Source organism: Crinia signifera, chromosome 3, assembly GCF_055691185.1.
Source record: "Crinia signifera chromosome 3, ASM5569118v1, whole genome shotgun sequence".
Taxonomy (NCBI): domain Eukaryota; kingdom Metazoa; phylum Chordata; class Amphibia; order Anura; family Myobatrachidae; genus Crinia; species Crinia signifera.
Window position 1 is genome coordinate 190,643,725 of NC_139219.1, and position 12,012 is coordinate 190,655,736.

The 12,012-nt window shown below is 45.3% G+C and overlaps 2 protein-coding genes across 7 annotated transcripts in view; one reads left to right on the top strand and one right to left on the bottom strand.

The window, feature by feature from the left end:
* Positions 1-1,487, bottom strand: part of DOP1A (DOP1 leucine zipper like protein A) — a 78,447-nt gene extending 76,960 nt beyond the window's left edge. For all 3 annotated transcript variants that reach the window (XM_083177134.1, XM_083177135.1, XM_083177133.1), the window contains exon 1: positions 1,198-1,487. The gene's annotated coding sequence lies outside the window, so the exon portion shown is untranslated. The remainder of the gene's footprint in view (positions 1-1,197) is intronic.
* A 10-nt stretch (positions 1,488-1,497) lies between these two features.
* Positions 1,498-12,012, top strand: part of UBE3D (ubiquitin protein ligase E3D) — a 181,669-nt gene continuing 171,154 nt past the window's right edge. The window contains exon 1 of one of the 4 annotated variants that reach the window (XR_014471739.1): positions 1,498-1,792. Coding sequence is in view for 2 of the 4 variants with exons in the window: in XM_083177139.1 (XP_083033265.1) it covers positions 1,638-1,792 (155 nt within the window). In the remaining 2 variants the exon portion in view is untranslated. The remainder of the gene's footprint in view (positions 1,793-12,012) is intronic. The other 3 variants (XR_014471740.1, XM_083177139.1, XM_083177138.1) reach the window with 3 other exon arrangements.

Here is a 12,012-nt window from a genome sequence, read left to right on the forward strand (position 1 = left end):
AGGACACCTCCGGTGTCCTACATGCTGCACGCTCCAAAATGCAGAGGTTGATGTCCGGTCCGGTGGTTTTGTCTTGGTCCGGTTTTTACCCATACCCCAGCACTTGTGATCCCTGGCTCTGAACTGATACGCACTGGACCACGCATCAGATCGGAATCGGAAATAAAACACATACGACTTGACACTTTTCACTGCATTTCTCTAGGGCCCAAATCATACTAAGGACCCTGGGGTTTAATTTTCTGCCTGGCTTCTAGGATTTATTAAAACTTAACGAACAACACATGTAATGCAGTGACAATCAACTGGAAGAGGCTTGGCTCTGGCAGGTGGAAGGAAAGATGATCCATTCAATTAGGTACAAAATGCTCTGTTCCTGGACTTCCCTGCCAGTGGCAGTTACAGAGGTGAGGCTCCAGCACAGTCCAATATTAAAAGGGGGGAGTCACATCAACTGTCAGTGAGTCCAGGACAGTGATGTTTGGGGTGGAAGTAGGTGTGGCTCCCCCTTTTGAATATTGGACTGTGCTGCAGGCTCACATCTGTATCTGCCACTTGCAGGGAAGTCCAGAAACAGAGCATTTTGTACCTAATGGAATGGGTCGTGTTGGAGGGTATGCTACAGTAACCACATCACCTGATGAAGCAATAAGGATCCTGAGCATGGGGCTATTTTCCTGCACATGAACCACAGTAGTAAATAATGCACATAACAAGTGGTTTCTGCTATGTATCCTGTATTATATGTTACTTGTATCTCCACCTGTCACATGTGTGTAGTATTGCATACCGAGCTCTGGCCTCAGGCTGTAACACAGACAGAGTGTGTGTCTCTCTGTAACATATCTACAGTGTATATGTGTGTGTGTATCAGTCACACGTGTGTAGCAGCAGTGTGTCCTGGCTACTAGTCTCTGAGGTCACGCTTATCTCAGGATGGATGTGGCCGGGTGTGACGTCAGCGCATGTCACATGTATGTGGCATTACATACATACGCCTCCTTTGATTGGGATCGTCTGAGTTTTACACCCGCAGATGTGATACACCCTGTACTCGGACTTCCTGATCCAAGCGACCCGACAAGGTGAGGACACGGACTAGCTGCCATTACCGAAGCCACCCCGTCGTACCCAGCGGCCCTACAGGCCGCAAAGCCGCAGCGCCCGCTCCCGTCTCACCCGGGATCTCCCTCTCACCTGTACAGACTGCAGAGCCGCTCGCTACCCGGCTGACAGCTCCCGGCATGCACCTGGAAACCAAACAAGCCAGGAGTGGAAGGCGCATGAGTGACATCATGAGACTGCGACAAGAAACGGCTTCGCTGGGTGGCCATCTTTGTTACTGGAAAGGTACAGCGTGGGGAATTTGTCACCCGGATCGCGCTCTGTGTTTTTGTGTTGTGAATAAGCAGTATGTTCCCACACAGCCAGGTGCGGCCTGTAAGACTTCAGAACTAGAAGCAGTTCATCTGCAGACTAGAGCGCTGGCTGAATATTGTGCTATTCGTTACGTATTTACAATACAACTCTGCCATGCTGCTGAGCACAGTGGGCTCAATCGGCGGAAGCTGCAGCCGCCTGTGACGTAAGAATGACGTCACAGCGCTGTCTGAGTGTGACGGAGAAGGAGGCTGCACATGATGCAGATGGCTGGCACACAGCGCCGGGCAGAAGGCTTCCTGTACACGCCGGGCAGCAACAGGCAAAGCGCAGAGGCTGCATCGCTGGGCATGGGCTCCACCGTGCGGCTTGAGATACGGAAGCACATGCAGAGCGCCAGTCTCATGTTGGGGTAATGGGGTCTTTAATCTGTATATACTGTATGGAAACCGATGCTCTGCCCAGTATGCAGCCTGCTCTGTATAGTGGCATGGAATATAATTGCCGCGTACAGTATGTTTGACAAATGAGTGGGCATGTAGCGGTATGCCTCCCATGTCTAAGTTGATAGAATGGCATAATGTCGATGTTCAGCAATTGTATTATCTTTACTAACTGCAAAATATTGTTTATTGTGTACCAAATGCTGGATAGAATGACTACCCGTGCACTACTCTACACCACGCACAAGACACGTTCCTCAGTTGTCTAATTAGCAACATAGTTTTCTACTTTGCAACTCATAGGGTAGTATGGTCTTTACACTTGTAAAGACCTGCCCCCAGTAAAACCGGGATTACCATTGGTGTGTTTAACCATCAATTGTTATCCATGGAATAATTTGTAGACTTCAATTGTCATTTACCATTTTACCTTCGACGGCAACAACCCATGGGAAACTGCATTGGCATTCATTACAGGAGGGTGAAGCCTAGTCACACAGCAAGGGACCAAAATGGATGACTAGTGGAGCGGTCCAAGGTGTGGGGATGCGATTGCATCACTGAGACCCGTCGCCTTTTTTACAATGCCAATATTCTAGGAATTGTAAAGCAAGGAGTGGAGCTATGATGACATGATTTAATACAAATTTGTGTCATCAAGCTCCAACTTTCATGCAGTAAAGGGGTGAGCATGGGGTGCCTGCTGGATGTGAAGATTTGGCCAGGAGTACCACATGATTTTTGAGAACCTCACTGACTATCCACAAGAGTAGGCGGGTATGATTGGCACTAGTCCGTTAGAAGCTTATATCCCTTTCACACTGACCAATATTACCTAGGTTATAGCACATGAACACATAACAATCCGGGAAATTGGTCCGTGTGAAAGGGTCCTGAAAGATTATCTTGATCAGGGTTGGGACCGGGAGGCTTGCGCGTCCAGGGGCTGTGTAAACAGGTAACCCAGGTCCCATTCACTGCACTGTAAAGGTCCCGCTGGAAGATGCTGTCATCTCCCAGTGCTGCCCCGGCTCCCCCTCTTGATGATGTCACCCGCACGGCTTTATGCTGGGTCAGGTGGTTAGGGTGAAAGTGCTCGCAAGCCGGGCACATAATCCTGGGTGCGACCCGGCTTGCTAGTGTGAAAGGGGTATTACTGGTTTATCTTGTTTAGTGCAAACTAGGACAGGAGGCTCATTTATCAACAAGTGATAAACGGTGCTCCAGATAGTCAGCTCCTAATTGTCATGTGTTTGAAAAATTACAGCTGGTAACTGGCTGGAGCACCACTTGTCATATGCTGATAAATGGATCCCTGTTCTTCCAGGCTCATCTGCTTACAGTAACGCTAAAACAGAGCTCAACAACATTTCTTTAAAATCTTGGACCCAGGAGGAAAATGTAGGAGCCAGATATACTGACACCCAAGTGCCCATTACATATACCACACGCCATAATGCCCATTACATATACCACACGCCATAATGTCCATTACACATTTATACCAAACTGCGTAATGCTCATTACACAAATATTCCACACACTGTAATGCCTATTACATATAATACCACATGACATAATTACATATTAAGCCACATAAGTTCTGCTTACCTACATGCTCGTTGCTGTGGGTTTCATGCTCGTTGTCAATGGGGTTAACATGCTTGTTTGTCATGCTCTGCCAGGGGTAAATGCTTGTTGCTATGGGGTTAACATGGTCTGCCAGGGGTAAATGGCAGGTGTACAGAGGTATAGGGCAGGGGAGCAGATTTAAAATAGCCGTCCGCTGCACTTACATTTAGCAGGTGCCCTCTCACCAACTGCTGCAAGCCTGCAATGAGGGGGACGCAAGAACACAGCAGGGCTTCCTGCTACTGAGGACGCGGCAGACCTATAGGACAGGGGAGCAGACTTAAAATAGCCGGCCGCCGCACTTACACTTAGCTAGCACCCTTTCACCAACAGCCGCACTGAGGGGGATGATGGGCAGGAACACAGCAGGGCTGCAGGCAGATGGAACGGCTGGAGCTGTGCTGACATCCGTGGCTTCATGCTACAGTGCAGAGGACACTCAGAAGGATCTCCACGATGCTGGAGGGGGGTGTCCGGATCTCAGAAAAACTGCCTGGGGGGGTCACACTATTATCAGCGGCTATGTGGCCTCTTTAGGCATAGGCAGGAACTGAGACACTGCTGCTGCATCTTATCTCCTCAGCAGGCCACACCCCTCACAGTATCTGGACACCAGTGAGGAAATTCTGGTCGCCCTGTCGCCCGGGGTTTGTCGAGCCCTAAGTTAACACATGGAAATGGATTTAGTCATTTATGCAGACCTCATTCAACTTTAAATACAATAGAGCAGTGGTTCCCAAACTATGCCCTGTGTTGGTGTACCAGGTGGTCAAATTATAGTCAATGTTTCTGAACCTAAGAATGACCCCTAAACCCAAACTGCTTAGCTTTTATATATTTTTTTTCTACATTTCTCAGAAAGAACCTTATGACCAAGGGATGTATGGATGCTGTGAAAAAAAAAATATATATATATATATATATATATATATATTATATATAATTTTTTTTTTTGTATACTTTAGGGCAGGCATGCCCAAAGTCAGGCCCGGGGGCCAATTGCGGCCCGCGCTGTCGTTTCAAGTGGCCCGCAGCCTCCAGCTGGAAGCGCATCCGATGTGGAAAATACAGCACAGGACACTAAAAGTGGGGCCCCGGCGAGCGCGCCTTTACCTTGCTGTCTGCTGCAGTGAGGAGGTTGTAGCCACCACAGTCAGATGTGTTTGGCGTCCTACCCCTGCTGCTGCAATCGTATATCACCCTACTCCACAATCACAGTGACAGCAGTGTTTGGGGAGGGGGGCAGCTAGGGGGAAGCTTGCTCCCGTAACATGCAGAGTGGAGGAGGGCAGCAGCTGGAGCCCAAGCATCTCCTGTCCTTACAGTGCCTGCTTTGCCTCTCCGTCCCCTGGCTTACACAAGGGGCTGGAAAACATACAGAGAAGGGAGGGTCAGAGTGTGGGACATACAGTGATGGCCATTCAGAGAAGGGGGAGCAGGGGCAGGCTTGGGGACATACAGTGAATGGGGGCAGAGTGGGGTACATAGTGGAGGCACTGATGGACATTGAGAAGGGGGCAGGCTGTGGGAAAGAGTGAATGGGTGCAGAGTGGGGAACATACAGTGAATGGGGGCAGGCTGGGGGACATACAGTGAATGGGGGCAGGCTGGGGGAAATACAGTGAAGGGGAAGGCTGGGGGCAGAGTGGGGGACCATTCTGATGTGATTAATGCTTCTAAGAATGTCAGGCTGTATGGTCGGCCTCCCACATTTTCACCTCACCAAATCTGGCCCTCGTCCCAAAAAGTTTGGACACCCCTGCTTTAGGGGGTGCCATGATTAAAAAAACAGATATTCTAGAAAGTACATTATGAGGTCAGAATGAATACAATTACAGTATGTATCTCCCCCATAATCATATAACTAAATATTCAAAGAAGGGAAGTAGAAGTCATACCTTCCAGTGACTTCTACTAATTAATATTATATATAGATGTGACTAGTGTTTATTCTGGCACCCTGCCTCTGAAAACCTGTGCAGTTCCTCTTCCCTGCCTGGGGTGTCACTCTCTGCATTTGTGCTTGTAGCACAGGTCTGGTCTGCATATCAGTGTTGAAATACAGACCACAATGTGCGTCAGTGATACAGCACAGGCCGTAGGGTGAGGTAGTGCGTCAGTGTGATAAAACGTAATGTGAGGGAGTGAGTCAATGTGATAGAGCACAAGCCACAGGGTGAGGAAGTGCATCAGTATGATACAACGCAGGCCACAGAGTTAGAAAGTGTGTTAGTGATAGAGCGCAGGACATGGGATAAAGGAGTGCGTCAGTGTGATAGAACACAGGCCGCAGGGTGAGAGAGTGCGTCAGTGTGATAGAGCACAGGCTGTAGGAAGGTCATTGACATTTTAACACGGTACGTTTCTTAAACCATATTTCACACAATAAAGGCGTTTGCATGTTAAGGGGGCGGAGCCCCTTACGACGGTGTGAAGAAGAATCACCTAGTGTAAATAAAATCATAAGATTAATTTCTCTATCTCATACATATATTTCTTTTTTTAGATTCAATAATTTTTATTGAAATTTTTGCAGCAAAACGAAAACAACACCCCAAACATATATAAGTATAGCCACAACATTGATCCAAAAGCATTAACAATCAGAAGTGAATAGAACAGAAATATGCAGTATGGTTTTATATATATGTATAGGCAGGGCTTACACAGCACGTTGACATAAAAATATCTCTACAGGGTAGATGCATTTTTGATACCCGAAGGCACCATTCGGAACCGATCATACAAAAACAATACAGAGTGTGTAATCAAATAAGTTATATGCTGGAGTATTTATTACCCTCCAATTTGGTAGAGAATGCACATAGAATATTCCAGGGCCACTGCAGTAACCATATAGGACTAGAATAAGAAATATATACACCTAACTATCAGAAAAAAAATAAACTAAACCCAAAAAAACAAAACCTCCCCAAAACCCCCCACCCTGTATAACCTACTATCAATACCGATATTTATATGACCAGATGCTTAATAAGTGAAGTGCGCAGTTTACGTACTATGTTCGTAAACTAATACCTTTTACTCCTAGCTACGTGCGAACAAAGCATAGCACAGCGTAGCGAACCTTTCTAGTGTATTATACACTTTAGACCAATACTTGTAATAGGGTATCCTTTCGCAGTTCTTTGTACCCAAAACTGCGAATACCTTTAAGGACAATGTCCGTAATACGCTTTTATCGCTAGATGCGAATAAGAGTCAAGACAAGGATATAACTCAAAGTAAGGAGATAGGTTCTCCAAATAATGTATTAGTCCCTAGCGGACAGCAGGGGGGTACAGAAAGAAGAAACACAGTATAACACGTGATACAGTTAGTTTAACAATACTTAGTAAAATTCAAACGCTACTAGGGGAAAGAAAACAGATACAGAATACAGAATACAATCAGCCAATAACAATATAAGTAAGCACAAGGAATGCAACCGTTTACCGTCTCATCAATATGCGCAGCACAGTCCGGTCGAGCTCGCTAGGTTCAAATTGAACTTAGCCCGGTCAGGATGAAGGGGGAGATGCAGTGCCGAAGTGACCGAGCCAGCTCAGGAATAGCTATCTTTATAGTGTCCAAACAAAGGGGGGTCAAAGGCCATTTCCATTGGTTAAGGGTTCAAAAGTCAAGTCCTCAGGGATTGGAGCAAAGTACTGCACTCAAGTTGGATTGGTGCAGGCGGAGTGTACTTTGGTGTCCTTTGTTTGTTGACATCGTCGTCGGGGTTGTAAATCAACAACAAGAACCGGTTATAGCTCAATCCTTTGTCTTACACAGTTCTTACTGAAAAAGTCCATGGAATATGGATTTTGTCCGTAATTATCTGGCAATAGGACTTGCGAAGTTTTCGCTCCGACCGGAGTGCTGCGCATGAGACACGGAACATAACGATACTAAACATGAACAGGAATAATTGTGTATTGTTGGTTAAACTATGTGTAGTGCACTAAACCTTTAATTAACTATATTTTATTTGGTGTAAGTATGATATTATGAATTTATGTGTATTAGTATGGCTAGCGCTTATGGTCCACTTTGTCACACAGACTCGGGTATTATACTTTATTTGCGCAACTCTGCAAACCAAAATGGCGGCCATACTATCCTAAAATGGCGTGTATGCAATTCGACTTTAACACTACCCCCAATTAAGGTATACCTGGAGCCCATAACAACTACCCTCTACCCCAGGCTTTCCCAACCACGGTCCTCAAGGCACACAAACAGTTCAGGTTTTAGTGATATCCAGGCTTCAGCACAGATGGTTTCATCAGAATCACTCAGGTACTAATTAAGTCACCTGTGCTCAAGCCTGGATATCACATAAACCTGCACTGTTGGTGTGCCTTGAGGACCGTGGTTGGGAATGCCTGCTCTACCCTATTAACTACTCTAACTAGTGTTAACTCCTATCCATTAAATAAGTAATCCCCCCCCATATAAATACAGGATGTCGAAAAAAGGATATGCCAGGGGTTATGCAAATGTGACCCTAAACCCAGCCAAAATAGGTGAGCCATTCCACAGGAATATATTAATGTATTACACTTGGTAATAAGGATGTGTAAGGACACATAATGTAGGGCTGCACATGAAAAACTGAACTGACATTTGCAAAATAAGAGCAAGAGAAAAAAATCTATAGCGGATATTAGCTTCTTTAAGAATATCAAAGGGGATAAGGTATATAATACGAGTAGGGGATACTTCTAAATACAATGTGGTACATAGTTTTAAGATTTTTTAAAAAAGGTTTTAAAACACAGAATGATAAGAAAAATAATAAAAGGTGTAAACAGCTACATCAGGATATAGAATTTCAATACTAAGAAAAATAATCCACGGACAAACATAATCCCAAAGTGAAATACAGTGTGCGACATCAGTCCGGCCAGTTCTCAGTCCCCTTGAGAAGCATGGTGAGCATAATTAATCCATCCCCAGGAGGACTACCAGGAGAACAACCTAAGTATACACAAGTGGATATGCGAGTAGGAATGATCCAGTTCTAGGAGCTCATAATAATTATGAGTAACAAAATAGGATTTTGAGGGAAAACCATTATACGGTCTAGGGCTACGGGTATAGTGTAGCCAATATCTTCAACTTTGTGCAAGTTTCCAAAGACACTCATGTCCAAAGCAGAGACTGATATAAAAACAGAAAAGGGTGCAGGGCCTCTAGGCACAAATATGTCATCCTGGTCGACTGTATATTTCTCAGGAACACAAGGAGAGGATGTGGCATCCACCTGTATCTCATCCAGCCGAAGGAGAAGTCGAGTGGAAGAGGCATATATCACACTTAGTATATGGTGAACAGAAGCTTCCATTGTAATATACAGATCTAGAGAGGCAAACCGTTAGAAATAGGATCATCTCAAAGCAATATGGCAGTGGCTAGCACACTGCCATGGGAATACAATGGACCGGTAGCCAAATAAAACACGCTGTCAGCAAAGTGCTCTCCACACCTAGAAGCAACCTAGGTCATCCGATCAGTACAGTATCAGGATAGTCAGAAATACTGATCATGTGCAGCCAACTTCAGCCACAAGCATCTTGTGTAGGTATCCAGTCAGGAAAGATAGCGTCGGCACCCGATACCAGCCGCACCCACATCCACCTCCCACTGTCACAACCGGAGTCACCAGACAGCCGTGGTAAGGGGCAACAGGATACCTGCAGAGAATCCAGACCACCAGTGCAATGCAGGATCTAAAAGACCCGGTGGGTCTTAGTAATGCAGCAGCAGCTAAACACCGGCGCCACAACCCAGGGGACACACAGGCAAGATGGTGCTGGGACCACCGCGCGGACCGTGGCACTACGTCCTGCTCACACTGCTCAACATCACGGGGAGCCACCGGCGGTCATCCCCCTAGTCTGCTGCATCGTGGCGCCAGAGCGAAAACACAGCAACGCAGCAGGAGATCAACGGTGCCTGGGTCTCAATGTAGAAGCAGGCCATGGCTGCTAACTCCCACAGGTTTGCAGCAAAATCCTTCCAGCAGAACACACCAGTGGAGAGGGAGAGTGTTCAAGTAGGATATCCCATACTCGTTTCGGGGATCAGGGCACTCAGCAGCAGCAAAGCAGGATATAATAAAGGATATTTGGAGGGAGCTCCAGAGTGCTGCTGCCTACTCCATAGTTGGCCAAGCAGTGGCAAACGCAGGATTTTCAGAAGGGGGTTTCCAGAGGGGCGGAGCAAAGCACGGAGATGGACACTTAGGTGACCCAGTATATGCCGGGTCAGTTAAAGTATTATAGATAGACCAAATGTATATAAATAATATATATATATATATATATAAAATACACACACACATATATAAATATATATATATATATATATATATACATACATACATACATATATATACATACAGGGGAGTCAACAGCAGTGTAGACCCCTAAGCATAGCAATGTATTGGGGCCCCTACTGATCCTTCAGCGGTAGGGGTGGGTGGTGCTATGAGCGGAAGCTTTGATGTCCCACGGGTGGTAGGGGTTATTATATCAACCGCTCAGCATGTAGGGCCTGGATCAGTAATTTCCACTAATTACCCCTTTACTGCACAGATGGGGTGAGAGAATGGGGCATTGGGCTGAATGAAGGGGCCCTGATACATAACTTCCAGTGTGGTAGAGGATGTTTAATATGCAGAGGAGGGGTGTATAGTGGAGTGGGCATATTATTCATAATTTTCTGGTGGGAGGATAGCTTGCTTGACTGCAGATATCTCCAGTTCCCAAAAATAGATTTCTTAGATTTTAATGGAATTAAAAACTAGAGAATCCCACCTACCAATTGGGGACTAGGGGATCAGAGTTCAGGAGGCAGAGCAATCTGCCAAAGAGAATATAAAACTACATACCAGGTGTGTGGAGCTGGAGCAGTAACCAGCTGCTGGAAGGCTGATATCTCTGGTTCTGGGGACAGTAGAGACAAGCTACTAGTGTCCATCAAAGAAGGAGAATCCAAGCTTTTGGAATATACCCTCAGAAAAACTCTGTCAGACAGAAAGTGAAATATCTGACTGGGAAGACCAATTAACAGGCTTGGATGGGGACCACTGCTTTGAAGTCAGATATCTCCGGTTCCCAAGGGCCGATTTTTTTAAATTTTTATACCCTTGGAAAGAGGGGACCCTCAGCTTTCAGTCTAGGGTCCTTAGACTCCTGGGGGGGGGTTCTGGGTACTCAGAACCCCCCCCCTGCGTGCGCTACTGCCAAGCCACACCCCACTTACATATATCTCTTAATGCTCTCTTAAATATACAATTGTGCTCGAAAGTTTGTGAACCTTTCAAAATTATTATCTATATTTCTGCTGAAATTTGGCCTAAAACTACCTCTGATTTACACGCAAGTAGTAAAAGTAGGTCAAGTGAGCCAAATAAAACAAATGAGACACAAATATTTGGTGTGCTCATTTTATTTATTAAGGAAAATGATCCAATATCACATATCTCAGTGTCAAAAGTATGTGATCCTTTACTTTCAGTATCTGATATGAACCCCTTGTACCACAATAACTGCATATAAACATTTCTGTTAGTCCTGATTTGAGGAATTTTACCTCATTCCTCCATACAAAGCAGCTTTAGCTGTTATGTTGGTGGGTTTCCTCCCATGAACTGCTCGCTTCAGGTGCTTCCACAGTATTTGAAAACTTTTACAAACTTTCCACCAGATGGTACTTAGGGCCTTATTCTAGTTCACTCTTAGAGGCAAATTCCTTCTCCAATGGACAACACCATGTGCACTGGGGGGGGGGGGGGGGGGGGCGACAGATGAAACGTGCAGATAGAATTAGATTCTGCAGTGCACGTGGTTTTGTCCATTTGAGAAGGAATTTGACTCCAAGTGTGAACTAGAATAAGGACCTAAGGCCATCTGCATCAAATGTATTCTAACTCTTCTGACCTATGCTGGAGAAATTGTTTTTTACAAGGCCATATATGGTGGACATGTCTAATGCACTTATATGAAACGTTATATTTACACTTATATCAAACTCTCATTGCTCTCCTTACACCTCCCACAGCTGCTAATCTATTATGTGCCCCGTTAGATCAAACTCTCAAGGAAACTAACAAACTCCTTCTTCACAATTACTGCTCAGCTAAGTATCAAATTGCTCGACATTGGAAGGTTCTAAACTCTAATCATCAACTTCTAAATAGGAACTGTTTTTTTTGCTAAAATGGAATATATAACCAGCCTGCAGAACAACACTGTCAGAAAATATCTATGGTATTCTTATCACAATATTCCTCTACCTGACCTTAAGTAATCCCCCCCCCCCTCCCCCACACCACCACCACATTGCCCCATTATGATGACCTCAGGGTGCTGATCACCAGGCAAGGCACTTTGTTCAATCAGATGGACACATTTTATATTAGAAATTGACATTAGAAACAAAAAAAAAATTATAAAAATTGCACACTGCACTAGAATTACGCCTATTAAACGTGCATTTGGAGGTATTTAAAATGGTCAGGGTGCAGCACCCTGCAAAAGAAGCTTAGAGG